This window comes from Dunckerocampus dactyliophorus, chromosome 9 (genome assembly GCF_027744805.1).
Source record: "Dunckerocampus dactyliophorus isolate RoL2022-P2 chromosome 9, RoL_Ddac_1.1, whole genome shotgun sequence".
NCBI classification, from domain to species: Eukaryota; Metazoa; Chordata; class Actinopteri; order Syngnathiformes; family Syngnathidae; genus Dunckerocampus; species Dunckerocampus dactyliophorus.
The window spans coordinates 23,153,035-23,171,770 of record NC_072827.1 but is presented as its reverse complement, the minus strand read 5'-3'; the positions used below and the strand labels follow the sequence as shown (position 1 = coordinate 23,171,770).

The 18,736-nt window shown below is 39.6% G+C and overlaps 2 protein-coding genes across 12 annotated transcripts in view; both read left to right on the top strand.

The window, feature by feature from the left end:
• Positions 1-1,036, top strand: part of mcf2lb (mcf.2 cell line derived transforming sequence-like b) — a 40,920-nt gene extending 39,884 nt beyond the window's left edge. For 6 of the 7 annotated variants that reach the window (XM_054787021.1, XM_054787020.1, XM_054787018.1 and 3 more), the window contains one exon: positions 233-1,035. In XM_054787021.1, the coding sequence (XP_054642996.1) occupies positions 233-318 (86 nt within the window). In that variant the 3' untranslated portion in view covers positions 319-1,035. Of the gene's footprint in view, positions 1-232 lie in introns of all 7 variants that reach the window. The other variant, XM_054787024.1, reaches the window with a different exon arrangement.
• Positions 1,037-1,618: 582 nt separating this feature from the next.
• The window catches only part of phf11 (PHD finger protein 11), a 23,307-nt gene continuing 6,189 nt past the window's right edge, over positions 1,619-18,736 (top strand). The window contains exons 1-9 of one of the 5 annotated variants that reach the window (XM_054787028.1): positions 1,619-2,417; positions 6,313-6,417; positions 6,506-6,636; positions 7,841-7,878; positions 7,950-8,023; positions 10,398-10,462; positions 10,545-10,597; positions 10,671-10,735; positions 11,216-11,238. In XM_054787028.1, coding sequence (XP_054643003.1) covers positions 1,767-2,417; positions 6,313-6,417; positions 6,506-6,636; positions 7,841-7,878; positions 7,950-8,023; positions 10,398-10,462; positions 10,545-10,597; positions 10,671-10,735; positions 11,216-11,238 — 1,205 coding nt within the window. In that variant the 5' untranslated portion in view covers positions 1,619-1,766. Of the gene's footprint in view, positions 2,418-2,621; positions 2,825-6,312; positions 6,418-6,502; positions 6,637-7,840; positions 7,879-7,949; positions 8,024-10,397; positions 10,463-10,544; positions 10,598-10,670; positions 10,736-11,215; positions 11,239-18,736 lie in introns of those variants that run through there. The other 4 variants (XM_054787027.1, XM_054787032.1, XM_054787031.1 and 1 more) reach the window with 4 other exon arrangements.

The window sequence follows — 18,736 nt, the reverse complement described above, 5'->3', positions numbered from 1 at the left end:
TAATGTGGTAAATGCCATATTTTATGTGAAATTGCTCAAAATTACGGCTGAGTTATGCCAGTGTATGAAGGCATAATCATAAAATACATTTTGTGTCACTGTCCAAATACATGCACCTAACTTTATGAAAGTGTTTTGCTTTAAATTTGGATGATTTGGCTGAAAAATAATTTTCTCTCATTTCTCATTTAAGTGTACCAAATATTGAATGTCAGTTTTCTTTTTAAAACAGAAGGCAGTGGATCAGGACACCTCAGCACATCATCCAGTTGCAGTGAGACCTGCGCGCCTTTCTCTGACATCAAATCCTCAGCGTAGCTCCTTCCCTCCTTCCTGCCTCATGAATGTTCTGTGGCTGTCAGTGATGTATTTGTCTACATTGAAACCAGCATATTTCACCCACCTAAAGCCTCATGTCCCCCTAATGTGAGTAAGGTTTTAACAGAGGATACATCCCATACAGGAATGAATATGTTTATTTTAATGACATATGATGAAGTTATAGATGTAACGGGCCAGCAGGACTGATCTCAGTTATTACAGTATTAGTGTATGTGGACCACCCGCATCAAGTCACCCACAATGAGAGCACATTTTAAAACCTTTGATAATAGTTGTGACACATTTTTATTTATTTGTAAAAAAAAAACACTAACTTTTGTCACTTTTACTTCTAATATCATATTTTTTTACTCTGTCCTTTCAGGAAAGTCATGACTGTAGATTATATTTTGCCATCAGCTTTCCAGACTTGTTTGTTTGTCTGTCAGGGTTCCCAAAGGCTCCTCAGCTGTGTTACCTGTACACTGCAACTAAAAAAGAAAAGAAAATATTGTTTATAATCAGAGGTGACTGTATAGCGCTATAACTTATTCCCTTCATGCTCTGAATGTAGATACTGTTCATTAATGCCTGTCCTGAGATGTTTATTATTGGAGCTGCTATACTGTACATTATGTATGGTGATGTCACAGCCCTGTGACATTTTTATATATATTAAAAAGAACTTGATGATAACGTTTTTTGCTTATTTCTGTGTAACATATCTAATACTAATATATTTGCGTGGCACCTTTAATTTTCTTCAGCGCTGGGTGTCTGCCCCAGTCCCCACATCAGTGGCAGTTCTAACTATGCGCCACATGGGCAATTGCCCATGGTTTGCTGCATGTAAAAATCCGAGACCATTTAGGTTGTCTCAGATTGACTCTTAAGCCATGTTGCCAGCTGTTATGTTAAAAGTTTATATTAAAATGCTTTGGAAGCATCTGGATTGCTGGATTCAAATGCTTGGAGGGCCGCATGTGGCCAGCAGGCCGTAGTTTGCCCATCTCTTTATGTAGACCATATCATGGAATGGATGTGATCAATAAGCTAACGTTACTTGGTGGCTACAGGCTAAATGTGGCGCATGCATACTAACAGTGATTGGATGTTTACTATGGGGGGATCTGGTATGTGAAGACATGCAGGAGCGCCAGAAAAATAATTGCCTATTCTAATTGTATTCTATTTAATAAGTTTTTTAAAAAAATATTACATTTTGCACCTTTTGTATAACTTTGGTTTTTTTTTTATTTTATTTAATTTATATGGGGGGAGGCGGTCCGTCCAAGGTGTCATACAAGCTAGAAACGCTACTATCACAATGCCTTCTCGCACGGATCCGGAATCTCTGCTCCTTCACCGTCACTGTTGCAGTGTTTCGCTGCGTGTCTATGCGTTGTGACTTTTTTATGTGAATCTCTTGACATCTTGTCCCCGAGATGCCTCCTAAAAGCTCTACTTCTTCCAAGGTTTCTGGCAAGCGCCAGAAGAAAGTTATGACGCTTCAGGAAAAGGTAGCATTGCTGGATATGCTAACGGAAGGAAGAAGTTACGCCGCAGTAGCACGCCATTATGGCATGAATGAGAGTACCGTACGGTACATAAAGAAGAAGGAAGCAGACATAAGGAATACCGTCGCGGTGAGTAGTGTCTGCGGAAGTGCCAAGACCGTTTCGACTGTTCGGGACAAAGGAATCGTGATGATGGAGTCGGCCTTGGCGGTGTGGATTACGGAGTGCAGTATGAATAGCATTGCCCTGGACGGTAAGGTCATCCGTGAGAAGGCGCGGGAGCTTTACAAGAACTTTACGAGTTTATCTGAAGGCGCCAACGACCCCAAAAAGAAAGAAACAGGACCGTCGTCGGCGCGGGAAGGTTTTCAGGCAAGCAGCGGGTGGTTCGATCGTTTCAAGAAACGCTTTCAACTGTGTAGCGTTTCTTTGCATGGGGAAGCTGCATCCACAGACACGAAAATCACCGATGAAATTGATTGCCGTCCAGAGCAAGTGTTCAATATGGACGAACCTGGCTTGGTCAGGAAGAAGATCGTGCCTTCGAGGACATACTTGATCAAGGACGCAGCCAAAGAGGTAGTACAGTAAACTTGATTGTTTCCTGTATTGTAGGCTACTGAATGTACCAATGTTGCCCCTATCTATACGTTAAAAGAAAACGGTAAGTTTTGAATACTATAGGAAATGGGCATCATACTACAGCACTGTGTGTAATTATAGCGGTAACTTGCCTTGTTGTGTGACTTAATTTTTTGCCGGACTTCCGGTGTCACGTGTCCAAACACAGTTGCCCCGGATGTTACGTTGGCGTTTGGACGGCGTTTGGACTTCAAGTTTGAAAAGTAACCGAAAGTCGGGCACCTGTCAAAATGGTTCCCGGGCATAAGTTGCACCGCTGCCTCTTTTGTGGAGGCATCGAAGAGACGACTGTAACCGGGGATCTGCTTCGCAAAGAAAATGTCATAGCTCACCAGAACTGTTTGGTAAATATTACTACCGTTCGCTTGTACGGATTGTGTTAGCAAAGAAGCAAAAGTTAGCTAGCTAACGTCATATACCATGTATAGCTGCGTTGAGTTTAACCTACAAAATTGGCAAACATTAGAATTAGTTGGTCATTTAGTTATGAGTCATGACAGGGTAGAAGACAGTAGTAGTCCATACAGTGGTCGAACACACCCCGTTTCCGGTCTAGCGCAAACCTCACACTTAGGCTGTATTTCAGTTTCAATTATGCTTCAGAATCGTGACTTACAATACTACACTAAAAAAACTTGTTGACTAGCTATTTAGCTTCCGTTGTAGTAGTAAACAATCGTAATCCAGATCGTTGCTGGAGCCCGAACTAATCGATGTGGAACGTCAATCACTTTTATTGTACATGCGGCTCTGAAACCACTCATTTATGTCATATTCATAGAACTTTCCATATTTGCATATTTATTTTCTGAGACATTGCTCCTTTTGTTTGGTGGACTTTTTCACGCTTTGGCGGAGAGAAAAAACCCGGAAATTATGTCATATCGAAAAGCCGACCAATCGCAGCTAGTGGTCCGCGTCACCTTTGACTATTTTGGATTTTTTCGGACGTGCATATCGCGTAAAAACAGTGCCAAAATCCACGCACATAATAACCATAATAGGTGCACATAAAGATCACTCTCTTCACGCTTGGGGTGTACTGTCTGAATAACCGCTCACAACAGCATAATAGTAATAATCATAATAACATGGGCTATTGCTGCGGTTGTAATCCACTCAACTCTAAACACCCATTGTCACTTGTCCTCCACACATTCGTAACACTTGTATTGCAACACACACTAGCGTGAATCTTAGTAATGTCTTAAATGTCTTATTTGCGCTGATTATGCCTACTATATTGGTATAATAGGAGTGTAAAAGGTGACAGTAGGGGTTTTATTTATCTAAGTTATTGCTCTAAGAATATTAAAAATCATATTTAAAAGGTTGTACACACATTTTCTATGCTCTACCAAAATACTGTATTTGATTTATAAATAAGGAATCCTACTTCACAGAAATTCAGTTGTCACGGTTGGGTCTGGGACCAATTAACCGTGATAAACGAGGGATTGCTGTATGATATATTGTCATTGGCTGTAACCTGGAGACAGTAGGCATTTAAAGTGACCAATCAGAAAGGAGGATGAGTTGGGGCTGTCTAGTCAATGCCCGCCCTCAGAGTGCCAAAAAATGTGCCAGGAATTCCAGGCCCCAAGAAAAGAAAATTTGGCCTCCCAAGCAGCTGTGGTCACTACATCTCTAGGACTTAACTGACCCTTAAAAGCTATTTTTATGCTATTTAACTCGAGCCTGAATTTGGTTAGATGCATGTTTTGGAGTAATATGAATTTGCCGTTAAAGTTCATGTAAAGCACCTCGTCATTCATTATTGCCACTGACATTTTACAGACTATTTTTAATGATCTTGTTCATGAAGCAAAAATTGTTTCCCTTTCAAACTCAAAACGGGACACGTACTTCTGTTTCTAAATACAGGGCCATTCTGTTTTGCAACGCAGCCCCAGTAGTACTATCCAATCTCCTCCTTCTCCCTTTCTCTTCTTTGTCGCATCCCTGTTTGAAAAACAAATTTTATTTCAGTACTAGGCAACATTGTATCTCTCGGGCTGCTACGAAGCACCGCCACGCTAAGGCAGGACCAAACCATTTCATGCAGATATAGGGGGTGGTTGGTCAATTTTGGCCAATATTTACTTTTACTGCAAATAAAGGACAAAGAGATAATTTTTGATTGTTTTATGACTGTATTTGAAAAAAATATCTCAACCCAGATAGCATAATCATATTTTAATTTGTACCTTTTGTAACTTTCCCCCCTTTATGGCGCCCAAAGCGTAACGCCTTCGAGGCATCTCCTACCCACTGTCGGATAAAGTCTTTCAGCATTCTATTTCTCCTACTTTTTATTACCGTAATTTCCAGTGTATAAGCCGCGACTTTTTTTCCTCACGTTTTGAACCCTGCAGCTAATTTGTGGTCGTGATCTGGTCTCGCGACATCTCGTGTGCTTCGGCGCAGTCATTTTGCTTTGTGTGCGCGGCCTGATCATTAGTCAAGTGTGATACCACTGATTTCTTTTCCTATTAGATGCTAGTAAAATTCAGGCTGATGTCAGCGATATCGATACACCTAACGTGGTGTATTCGGTGTGGTATGGCATGTTTATTTGTTTCAGAAATGCGTAACAAGTTATATGAAGCAATATCACATGGTTACTTTTGCACAATTCAACATGTCTGAAAAGCAGATCTTATATTTCATCCTACCACTTCCCTATGTCTATTACTGATAATTAGTCATTCATTCACACGTAACTTTTACTTGTTGACACTTACAATATTTCACTTTTTGACATTTGTCCTTTTTTTTCCACTTTGTATGCAAGGAATGAATGGTAAAAAAAACAAACTAAAAATAATCAAGAAGCAAATAGGAATTGAAATAATGATACTATCAACCTTGAATAGTATTAATTGAATAAATAAAACAAGAAAAAGTTTTACAATGTATAATAAACGTTTGATGGCGGCAACAGCTTGATGCCAGAACAGACTACATTTGTGTTTCAATTCGTACACGTCTGTACTTACACTTCAATATGTATACTATGTACACTGCGTACTTGGTTCCGGAAGGAATTCATTTTGACAGTACTGTATAGTTCTGTCCAAAAACAATTGCTGTCATTGCGCACATTGGAAATGACAATCTTAATATTTATCTGCTTCCTCTTCACTCCTTGTTAGGGGCCATCACTGCACGCTAACCTTTTGAGAATTAGTGGCAGTAAAACGACAAACAACATGGATACATGTATCCCAATGTCTGGCAGGAATAACAATACAACACAAGGTAGCATTGTGGAGGTGGAGGAGTAAGCTGAAACAAAGTTCTACATCAATGAGCATCTGACAAAACACAATGCTGGCATCGCAAAGAAGGCAGGTGACTTAAGGAAGCAAGGGTAAAAAGAAGTAAACTGTTGTATATTACAACTTTATAACTTACTTAATTTAGCAATATTTTACTGAGGAGATAGTTCCATTTGCTATCTTAGGTTGTCATCACATTTAAAAAACGTGTGTTAGGTTAATTGGAGACTCTAAATTGTCCATAGGTGTGAATGTGAGTAGTTGTCTATATGTGCCCTGCGATTAGCTGCCGACCAGTCCAGGGTGTACCCTGCCTCTCGCCTGAAGTCAGCTGGGATAGGCTCCTGTACACCCCTGCGACCCTAGTGAGGACAAGCGGTGGAGAGGATGGATGTGTGGTTGTCATTACACTTTTACACATGAGATGTCCCATATTCAGTTTCCCAGTTTTTGTGACTTTTGAGGCACATTTTTCCCACAAATGTTGGTCTCTTCCTGGACACTTTGAAAATGTTACTTCAATCTTACTGATCTTGTTTCTGGTTTCACAGTTGTTCTCCTCGGGTATTTACTGCAAGGATTCGCCGCAGTTTGACGACCTTTTTGGCTTTTCCGTGGAAGACGTGGAGACCGAGGTGAAGCGAGGAAACAAACTGGTAAGAAAAGAAAAAAACAAATAAAATAATAGACAAACCCATTCAATACCAGAAACAAATTTTTTGGTTCATTTGACTGTCTCAGAAGTGTGCCAAATGTAAGAAGAGTGGCGCCACAGTTGGTTGTGAGGTGGACAAGTGCAAAAGATGCTACCACTACCCTTGCGCAATTGAAGGCGGGGCAGAGCCTGTGGTGGATGGTGACAGAGGCGAATATGTGTGAGTTAAAAGTACCAGGGCTCCAGACTGCAACTAAATGGTCGCTTTTTACAACTACAATTTGAGACATTGCGAGTACATTTTTCATCAACTCGCCATGTGCAACCAGATATAAATATGCATCCCGTTTTGATTTAACAAGGGACTCACTTTGTCCCAAAATACCATGAGAATTAAAAATAGTTTGCAAAATGTGGAGTCAATTTATGACAGCTTGTCACAGACGAAGCCTATCAATGGCAGTGTTTGTGGTCGCTCACCTTTCAATCTTATTGCAGTTCAACGTTTCTGACATCTTTGTTTACACGTTTTCCCTGGAGGTCACTCTGCCTCACTGGCGGCAGCTAGTTTTCGGTCTAGCCTCTGGTCTTTGGACCCCAAATGTGACTTTTTCTTTTTTTTTTTACCACAGTGGCATTTTGTCTTTAAAACATACAAGCAATGCGGTGAGTTCAGAGCTCGTTTTTGTCCCATAGGGAAGCTACAAGTGGCTATTACGTTACTTACTTTTTAAAGTGTCACTTAACAACCTTTCCTCTCTTGTTATCAGTATAATAATTATGTCTTGTCTCCAAAACACTAGTTGTGTGTCTACATTGTTTTAACATAAACACAGAGTATCCAGCTTTAAAACAGTGACGCAATCACATGGGTCTCCAACAGATGGCTCGTGAGCCAGCAGTAGCTCGGCTGCTGATGTTGAGTAGCTCACCAAATAATATTTGCTTCAACTCTTAGTATTTTTTGACAGGCATCATGTCTGAATTGAGCAGTATTTAATAACAAATAACCATACTGTTTGAGTGGAGGTCTGCTTTGTAAATAAAGTACAATTTTTAAATGTTACATGTTATGACTGTTGACTGCATCATATTTTAAGCTACTGGTATATATGATGCCACCAAAGACGCCTTCCAGAAGCTCGGCAGAGAAACAGAGTGGTTAGAGAAGACAGTTGCCATTTATTGTTCAAGTATTTATTATTTTTATTGTCTTTTATTAGAGAGAGAGAATGTGAATATTTACTTTGCAAGTTGATTTCAGTGTGTGCTTCTAAAATGTATTGACATTTAATTTTAAATTATGGGCCAGTGTGCTCCTAGTAAAAAAAAAAAAAGTTAGTCTGGAGCCCTGTGTATAATTTTTAGCTGCTGTTTATCCTTAGTGTTTCATCTTTAAACATGTTTGCGTGTTCATCCCATAGGCTGTTCTGCTTCGAACACTCCAAAAATGGACAAAAGAGTAAGTTTGGCTTGTCTTCAATGTACATCGTGCACATTTTGATGTAACATTTAAGGCCTGTTCATGAACAGGAAAAAATGGTCCCACAAATAAAAGTGACTCTGTCAAGTCTGGATCAACCACAAATTCAAAGGAACCATTTAAGGTAAGTTGATTAGAATGACTCTTGTATTACTGATACTTTTATTTCCTGTAGATACACCTGTATAATCTAATGGGATACAATACAACTCTGTAAGGTATGATGTTTTGTATTGGCATGAAATAAGACTTTTCCCTTGAAAGACCTTAAACTCAATTTACCTGGGGGCCGCTAGAGGTAGTCTGGGTGAGAGTGAGCAGCATCAAGTATTGGGAGTAGGGCTGGGAATGTCAGGGAATTTAGGATTCTATACGAGTCGCAAAACATGGCTCACAATAATATGTCCATGCATATGACAATAAAACTCTTGAATCTTGAATGCGGTGATAGGGTGGGAAAAAATACAGTTTGGATTTTGCTCCATTCAGCTGGAATACGCTTCAGCTAACCCGTGACCCTACTGAGGACAAGCGGTATAGAAAACTGAATTTTTGCTGCATATTTTAACCAGAATACAACCAGCAATGCCCTGAATGAGACTGTTTTAGTGCAATTTAAGTGTCAACAGGATTTCAGGTTTAGGTGTCTTGACAAACAGTAAGGCTATTTTAAACTCATTCAGAAAACACATCTCATGTCTCTCAAGCAGATCAACTCTATAATGTAGAAGCATAACAACAATAAATATTTAGTGTAGTTTGGTAGTGGTGACATATTCACCGGAAAAAGATGCAACATGTAGTAATGCCAGGTAAAAAAAAAACATATTTTGCACAATCAGATTTTAATTAAATTTTGTCTGCAGATAGATATTAAAGTGTATTAATATCCTATAAACCTTTTATCTTGTCCTAAAGCTCCAATTCATGAGTTTGAAAGGCTTAAAGTTGTACTTAACTTTCCAAGCACTCTTTTTATTTGATGTGGTCCAACACTCAATAGAAATCTGATACGAAATTGAAGATGAAGTAATCTACCTAACAAATCGAGGGAAAGGCTGTACGACTCTTGTACGACTGAGAGCCTACACATACGCTACCTAACAAATATGTATACGAATGAAAATACACCCGAACACACATTAGTTCCTCATAAAATAATTATTATATACCTAATATTTTGATGGTGTTAATGTCATCATTACGTTAAACTTTCCGTCTGGAATTACAGCTATGAATTTTCAACATAACTTGATCCCCGTTTTAAGTGTTCAGCCACGGCGCGCCTCGTTCCACTGACGCTGTTGACTTGCACTCGCTCATCTTCCTCTTGTTGGTAATGCCACTGCTGTGTCCTCCAAATATTATCATGTTTTTACGGACCTCCAGCTCGCCAACTAAGATTTCCACCTCAGTTTCAGTGAAGTTCCGCTTCTTCGTCCACAGTTTCTCAGCAGCCATGATTCAGAAGAACCGAGCGAAATGCAGTCAAGGGTCATTAAATATGGACACCGCATTCATGAGCCACTTCGCATTGACCATTTATGGCAAATTGAAAGTGTGGAGAGGGTGTGACCTGGGGTTGAGTTGCGTATGCCACTTTTTTTTTTTTAGGTCTGAATATTTTTGTCCATATGCACATTTTGGGTTTCTGGCGTATGCAGACTTTGAGTCAGATTTCCACGCACAGTTTTATAAGTGAGGCCCCTGGTCTAGAGGTTTATACGAACCAACAGGTGGTGCCAAAATAACTTCAAGTCAGAGCTTTTCTTTCTGTCATTCACACACACCAGTGACCTGGAGACATGCAGCCATGACACAGGAACCGACTGGGGAGAAAGTGTGTCAGTAATTGTTAGGAAGTGACCAAACAACAGGAGTTACAATGGTCATTTTAAGATTATGCTGACGCAGTGTCATCTAACAACCATCCATCACCTAAGAAATATGCTATCCCGTCACCCTAATTCCATGCACCATCACATCCACACCTATATATGCAACACCTCCATACCGCCACCCAAAGATAGCATGGGATAAATGGCTCATACAATCATAACCCCTCCCTGATGTTTGCTAACAATCTTTGAGACACTTCTTTCCAGCAGGTCTCTGTGTCACTACGTCTGTTGTGCCTGTGCGTGTTTGTGATGGGAAGAAAAAATTTGAGTCGCTTGAGGACAATTCATCTGGTGCCACCTGTTGGTTTGCATGTATAAATCTCAACATCCTGACTATAAGCCAACGTGTCTTTTTCAGACTTTTTCTCGGGAAGAAATACAGTCTTGTATTCCGGTCAGTACAGTATATTATTGTGGGCAGTATTGGACCTCACTGACTGCCTCAATCAAAACTGAGCTTTATTTGTAAACATGTTTGATACGACTTGTCAGATTGTGTGACATAGTGGTGGCCCCTTTAAGCAAATGCCTTTTAAAATAAAAACCTTCAGCCTGAGGTAAAGTAATGACATTGTACTGTATTCTTCTTTGGGGGAGTTTTGCCCTACTTGTGAGAAAGAGAAAGGAAATATCAACCTGGAGTGTTCATCTCTCACCTTTATGTGAGTACTATGATGACTCAAGACATTTGTAACCTACGTGTGCGACCACACAAGCCATCATTAACCACATGCGTGCTTTCAGGCTGTATTGCGATAAACACTCCATGGCATCAAACAAAAAGGGGACGACTTCTGGTGAGACTAGAAGTATTTTCATCAAACCGTTGATCTTGTTGATTTGTAAAAATGTAATATTCTGTGTTGACAGGTGATTTAACAGCAGCCTATCTCCGCCCAGATTCATACCTGACTCAGCCTGTTGTCGCTTTAAAGGTACGATCCCCAATTAAGAGGTGCCACAAGATCTCATGCCATGAGATCTTGCAAGATTAAAGACGATATTTCTCATGTAGAGAAAAGCTGTCTCGCGGGAACAGAGCAGCTCGAAGTCTATCAGACTGTGAACTATGGCATTGCTACAGTGAATGACAATACACATAATATGGAAGTTGCAGTGCACGAGACAGGATTGGAACCACACGTTAAGTGCCTTACGCACACTATAAACCATGTAATCCTACCTTCACTCGGTGTTACGTGCCGCTGTTAATGTCCAAGCAGTATGCCAGATATTATTAGAGTGTCAAAAATACATTTTATGTCCGTCTCAATTCCGCACATTTATCGTGGGTGGTCTCACGATGCTCTTCTTGGCGAGTCAAGAAGCCAAGAAGAGAAGGGATCTGCTTTAAATGAAATGTCTTTTTTTTTGTCATGAAATGATTCCATTATTGTCCACTGTTCTTTTTACAGAGACATCGGGTTTGCACTAACAAGTAAGTGTGTGTCTACCCTTTTTGTGCCATGTGCAATACCATTAGCATCGACTGCTTGTGTGCCATCATTTTAATGAAGTATATTACCTTATTGACTCCAAGAGAAGACAACCCTGAATTAATCTTCAAGACCCGCTTTGAAAAATGTTTTCAGACAAAATTAATCTTTTATTTAACCATGTTTTCAACGTCAGTGAAATTGTATTCATCAAATTTCTTAGCTGATGGACAGTTGTTTGATGGCTCAGCTTGATTGATCAATATTAGCTTAAAGTTAGCATCAGAACGCCACCTCTCTTTACTAAGGCGGTATTGACACTTATGGTTGGGCATTTTGGTCCAGACAAAACATAAACATAAAGATACTTGGTGCACTTTGGAATGTGCAGCAATGGCCTGTTGGGTGCATGTATAAACATCAGTACCTTTTTAAATGTAAGATAACCCCCTTTTTCATCCAATACACTGAATTCATAAGGCATAGTATAGTAGCCAGGGAGTTGGCATTGATATTCATTCTTATACACCCACTGCCCACAACATTTAGGATACCTGTGCATGAAAAAGTGAGCCTTATTGTGCAGTACCTAATATTGTGGCCGCATTATTGTGTACAACAGGGGTGCTCACAATTTTTCAGCCTGCGAGCTACTTTTAAAATGACCTCCTTTTATGTAAATTCCACTGAACGTGAAGAATTTATGAAAAGTTTTTGCATCGTATTACGTAAGAAATTCCATATAACGTAAAGCGTCAAGTCGGTGCAAGTTCAGAAATTCGATTTGAATAGCGCGCGCGACAGAGTCATGGAAAATTTTTCCCTTTTTTTATTTCAATCAACTTTATTAATGCCTTACAAATTACACTAACAATGCATCAAACCATGGGCATTAACAAATAACAGTTGGATAACAAAAACACAAAATAAATCATACAGAAATCGAGATTAAAGAAATAAAAACGTAACAGAACCACAGATTTTTTTATGTAATGCGTCTTATTTTTCCATAAAAACTTGAACAACATCTGATCTATGCATTGACTGGTTTTACTGTTAATATGTAGTGAGAGGGCAGCATAAGTAAGTCTAGATATTCCTTCTGCTTTTGTTATTAGCGTTCTGCCTCTTAAAGACAGATCTCTTAGGAGCCAGAGATTAAACCTTTTCTGACCTTTTTTTAGCATTGGGATACAATTTAAAGCATTTCTGATCTTTAGCGATGGAAATTCCTAAATATATAACAGTATCTTTGACAGGGATGTTTGCTGTGGAGTGAGTAGCTGAGTCTTTTACTGCCATTAACTCACTTTTGTTTACAATCGAGTGTAGATCAGAAGCTTTAGAGAACACATTAATTATATTTAGAGCAAGAGGTATTTGAGAAGAATCTTTAAAAAAAAATGGTTGTGTCGTCTGCAAGTTGACTATTAATGAGTTCTCTTTCTGCTAGCTAGAGCTTGATTTAATGTGGACAGCTAAAAGGTGGGTGACAAGGAGAAAAAGGCAGGGGGAGATAGGACAACCTTGCTGAATTCCTCGTTTGACGTCAAAACGTGGGGTTGTGCCGGAACTCATTTTAATAGAGCAGTTACTATTTGCATATAATGTTCAAATCGCTTGGCTAAAAAACTGCCCAAAACCAATTTTTTTCCAAAGCACTAAAAGTAAACTGATGTTCAAAAGAATTGAAGGCTTTGTAGAAATCTAAAGATAGAATATAGCTGTTGTCAGAGATTAAGTCAGAATAATCTAGTAAATCTAAAACCAGTCTTATATGATTAGTTATGTGTCTGTTGTTCATGAAACCAGACTGTGATTCATCTATGACAGTATCCAAAACTAGCTGGACAAAAGCAATGGCTAGCACCTTATAATCATTATTCAAAAGACAAATAGGGCGCCAGTTATCAATAAACTCAACATCTTTTTTAGGCTTCGGAATAAGTGTGATTAAGCCTTGAGTTAGTGTTGGGGGAGCGATTCATTATCTATGCTTTCTGTGAAAACTTTCAGTAAAAATGTAGCTAACTGTTCCACAAATGCTCTGTAAAATTCAGAAGTGAATCCATCTACACCAGGAGATTTGTTATGTTTGAGGCTACTGACGGAATCAATTATTTCTTGTAATGTCAAGGGAGCATCACACAAATCTCTGTCTGCATCATTCATGTTATTCACCACAATAGAATGTAAAAAGGCAGATGCACTTCTTTCACAAAATTGAGAAGTATAGAACTTGCTATAGAAGTTTGAGCAATATATAGCAATTAATTTGGGGTTATCACATAAGGTATTATTAATCTTAAACTGCTGGATAGAATTAGTTTTGGAGTGAGATTTTTCCAACCTGAAGAAATAGGCAGAATTTCGCTCTCCTTCCTCCATCCATCTTTGTCTCAATCTGATAAAGGCACCCTTTGCTTTGAGTGTACAAGTATATACTGTAGGTTGTCAAGCTTACTTTGATATTCAGTGAGAATTTCTTTTTCGTTTGTAGAAAGTTAATCCGGGGGCTTTTGAGAGAGGGAGGTTATGATGGATACTATCTCATCCTCCTCTGCATTTCTACGTTTGGCTAGATCAGAGCTATATTTTCTTAAGTACTTGGCAGTTTCAAATTTCATAAGTTCCCATTTGCTACAATATTTATTGTCAACTTGAGCCTCATTCCAGTATTTTTGAATAAGTCTTCTAACTTCAGTCTTTACATAATTAAATAATTTAAAATGGAGCTATTCAGTTTCCAATAAGAAGAGTGGTTGTGACAGGCAGAGGGGAATGGGGAGGTGATGATATGTATAGTTTTATGATCTGTTAATGGTGTAGCTATAATTTGTACTGTTGTCTTCTCTTTAAGGCTCCTGGACATGAGCCAATAGTCAATTCTAGATTGGGAGGATCCCGTCTTGTTAGACCAAGTGTATACTCTGTCAGTCGGAAATGTTTCCCTCCAAATGTCTATCAGTTCAAATCTTTGCATGAAGAGCTTTAAATGGGAGCTTTCATTGGTGTTTTGTCTTGATGGCCATCTGTCTAATGCATTATCAAGAGCAACATTAAAATCCTCACCTATTAAAAGGAGGGCATTGGGGAACTTGTTTAACCATATTAATAACTTTTGTTCTATAGTGTCAAACAGGCTCTCATTTCCTACTTTAGTGTTATATCCATAAACATTATGGACAATCAAAACAATCTTGTCAATCACTTGACATACAAAATGACCATTAATATCAATATCGGAGTGTAAACTACTGAATGTTCTGATCCGTGTGACAACCAGATATCGTTTGCCCACTGTGACCTCCAGAAATTAACCTCATTAGCTGTGGAATGAGTCTCTTGAAGGAAGAGAAAATCTGCTTTAAATTTTTTACCATATTAAAACAAGGCTTTGCGCTTCCCACTATCCCTTAGACCCCTGGCATTTAACAAGACAAAAGATACACAGTTTGAGAGAGGGAAAAAAAACAACACAAACAAAAAAACAACTAAGTAAGCTATAGACAGTTAAGTCGCAAGTAACTTACCACAAACTATTATAGTACCATCGAGAACTGTACCATAAACAGTCACAATGGTGTGAATTTTAAAGCAAACGAAGTGGCCTTTATGCTTCTTTAGTGTGGGTAAACATAAAGATGAGCTGGAATAGGAAAGGTTAACAACTGGGCTTTTCATCTCAATTAGGGAGGGATGTAGTGTTCATAAAATATTCAGGTCCTCTTTCAGGCACTTGTGGTCAAAAAACAGAAACAAAATAAAAAAGTCCATAGATGCATTTCGATATAGAAAAGAGAGCAGCTTCACTTTTCCCTCCTGAGCTTGTATGCTGAGCTGCATAGCATATAGTAAATTTTAATGCTTTAGATTAAGACAAGCGAAAGAGCCCAGATGTACTGGACTAAAAGTAAAGTGCACTTTAATTGAGGTGCATTCAGGAATGTATAGGCACTGTTTCCCCTTTGAAAAAAAACAAAACGAAACAAAAAACGCAGCATCATGGGTTTTCTGTGTTCATCAGGACAACGGGAGACCATTTCTCATATTAAAATAAGAGTGAGTGCACAGTCTGATAATAACCATAGGCTAACAGTTTGAGTATTGAGGAGAGTGCATTCAGAGTAAAAAAGGAGGGAAAAAAAAGTCCCTTGGTTTTGCTAAAGCAAAGGATGAATATTTGGTAAATGTGCTGAGTACCTCGTTAGATATTTTCATTTTGGAGGAAAGATTTCCTTGTTCTCAATAAAGCAGCGACCACCAACGAAGTAAGCCACTTTTCCTTCCTTTCGGGCGGCTTCAATGCTTCCTATTCTCACTGTCGATCTGGCAAAGGTCCTCAGCGAAACGCAGACCATGTTCACGCAGGTACTGAGTTTTTGGCAGTTGTCCAGACAGCTGCTCTGTGGACCCGGGACGAGAACTGAATGATGACGCTTCTGGGCCCCTTCGGATTCTTTGTGCCAAGGCGATGGACGGTGTCGATCACTTCTGGTAGTCGTTTTTTATCCTCTGGCAATATGGCCTGACAGATTTTAATTACTTCCAACCGTACCTGCTGGTTCTCTACTGTCTCCGGGATGCCGTTGAGCCGCAAGTTCCAGCGACGAGAGTATCTTTCCAGGTGTGTGATTTGTTTCTTCAGGTCCGTAATCACCGTTCTATTTTCCTGAATTAGTGATTCAAGCTTGTGACCGAGTGTTAATTAGCTTGGCAAGTGAGGAGATAAACTCTGGAGCGTCAGGCAAGTTATTTTCCATGGCGTTGCCGGCAGTATCTTCATGTTTACCTTTCTTGCTGGGTGGTTTAGCTGGGGTAACTGGTAAGTTGGGAAAGTCATCTTCATCCATCACGCTGATTTTCATTCCTTCTTTTTGCCGCATAACCGTGGTAGTTGTCAATCAGAATATTGCAGCTAACGTTAGTTTTGTTAGCCGATTTTGCCTCGTTGCTAGCTTCTCCCGCCTTTCCGTCGCGCTGTTTTCTCTTGTCCATAGCCGTTTTCGGCATATTTCGCGTTTGTTTTGACAAATTGAAACGGAAAACGTACGTGGCAGTTCTTAGACAGAGGCAGGCTCTATAACTTAAGTTATTCACTCTTAACTTAGCTTTGGTAGCAGAGCTCGATTTAGGGGGAGTGCTGACGGCGCCATCTTGGGTTCCCCCGGAAAATGTTTCCCTCTAACAGTACAGTACGCTTAAGCTATCAAGACTATAAATCTGTGCTCCAACTTCAATATCCTTAATTCAATTTAATTGTCATTGCTCATGTCCCCCGGTGTATCTTATTTTAATTATTATTATTATTATCTTCATTATTTTTTTAATGTATTTATTTGACTTTTGTGTTACGTTTTTATTTCTTTAATCCCGATTTCTTTATGATTTATTTGATGTGTTTTTGTTATCCAACTGTTATTTGTTAATGCCCATGGTTTGATGCATTGTTATTGTAATTTGTAAGGCATTAATAAAGTTTATTTTAAAAAAAAGTACAATACACTTGGTGACGCCTTCTGACGCTTCACGCTCTCATTGGCTGATTATCGGGGCACCGCCTATGCTCTCATCTCATTGGCTGACGTACAGTGCGTGCGTGCCTTTGTGTGAGAGAAGGGCTTCTCCCTTCCTCTTCGCAGTCGCCCTTAAACTACTTCGCACGCGTTGAAATCTCTTAATTTTTTTTTACTTTTCTTTGTGTTAACTTAACGTAAAATTACCGTAATCATGGGCCCTAAACCAAGTGTAAGTTATAAGAAAAAAAGGGACAAGTTGTGGATAGAAACCAAGCAGGAAATTATCCAGATATATGAAGGTGGTATGAAATTAAGTGATGTCGCTAGACTATATGGCCGTACTCCATCGACCATACAAACAATTATCAAACAGAAAGATGCCCTCAAAGTGATGAAGCCTGCGAAGGGCGTCTGCAGGATGTCCAGCCAAAGGTCCAGTGTAAATGATGAAATGGAGAGGCTTCTCCTGATTTGGATCAAGGAGAAGGAAATAGCAGGACACTTTATAACTGAGGCTGTCATCTGCGAAAAAGCCACCGCCATATTTGATGATCTTTCCAAGGCCGAGGGTGGTGAAGGCGGTTCGGGAGAGCAAGATTTTAAGGCCTCGCATGGATGGTTTGACAAATTTCGAAAGAGGACTGGCATCCATTCCATTGTAAGGCATCGCGAGACATCGAGTTCCGACAAACAGGCAAGATTGTATTTGTTTTTCAGTTTTATTCATTTACAGTAATCTTATTTTATATTGGAATGTTACTCTACTATGTTTATGCTAAAGTTTTCTTATATTTTCCCGCCATATTTGGTGGACTTTGAATATTTTGAAGGGCCAAAGGGGTGAGTTTGGGAAGATCTTGGAACAGATTAGGCTATTTACATGTATTTTACGCTTCGTATAACGTAACGTATATTGTACATGTATATCAGATGTGCATGCACTTTTTCAGCATGTTATAAGTCGACATGATCTTTCTCTTACTATAAAACAAACTGGTGTGAAAAAGTGTTTGCCCTCTTCCTGATCTATCATACTGGAACATCTTATAATGCCATTTCTAAAACTCCAGCGAACCACAGTGAGAGCCATTATCCACAAATGGTGAAAACATGTAACAATAGTGAACCTTCCCAGGAGTGGCCGGCCAACCAAAATTACCTTAAGAGCGCAGCGATGACTCATCCAAGAGGTCACAAAAGACCCCACAACAACATCCAAAGAAGTGCAGGCCTCACTTGCCTCAGTTAAGGTCAGTGTTCATGACTCCACCAAAAGAAAGACGCTGGGCATAAACGGCCTGCATGGCAGAGTTCCAAGACCACTGCTGAACAAAAAGAACATTAAGGCTTGTCTCAGTTTTGCTAGAAAACATCTTGATGATCCAGAAGACCTTTGGGAAAATACTCTGTGGTCTGACGAGACAAAAGTTTAACTTTTTGGAAGGTGTGTGTTCCATTACTCTGGCATAAAAATAACATCGCATTTCAGAAGAACATATACCAACAGTAAAATATGGTGGTGGTAGTGTGATGGTCTGGGGCTGTTTTGCTGCTTCAGGACCTGGAAGACTTGCTGTGATAAATGGAACCATGAATTCTGCTGTCTACCAAAAAAATCCAGAAGGAGAATGTCCGGCCATCTGTTGATGACCTCAAGATGAAACCAACTTGGGTTCTGCAGCAGGACAATGATCCAAAACACACCAGCAAGTCCACCTCTGAATGGCTGAAGAAAAACAAAATGAAGACTTTGGAGTGGCCTAGTCAAAGTCCTGACCTGAATCCTATTGAGATGCTGTGGCATGACCTTAAAAAGGGGCTTCATGCTGGAAAACCCTCCAATGTGGCAGAATTACAACAATTCTGCAAAGATGAGTGGGCCAAAGTTCCTCCACAGAGAGAGTAAGAGACTCATTGCAAGTTATCACAAACGCTTGATTGCAGTTGTTGCTGCCAAGTGTTGCCCAGCCGGTTATTAGGT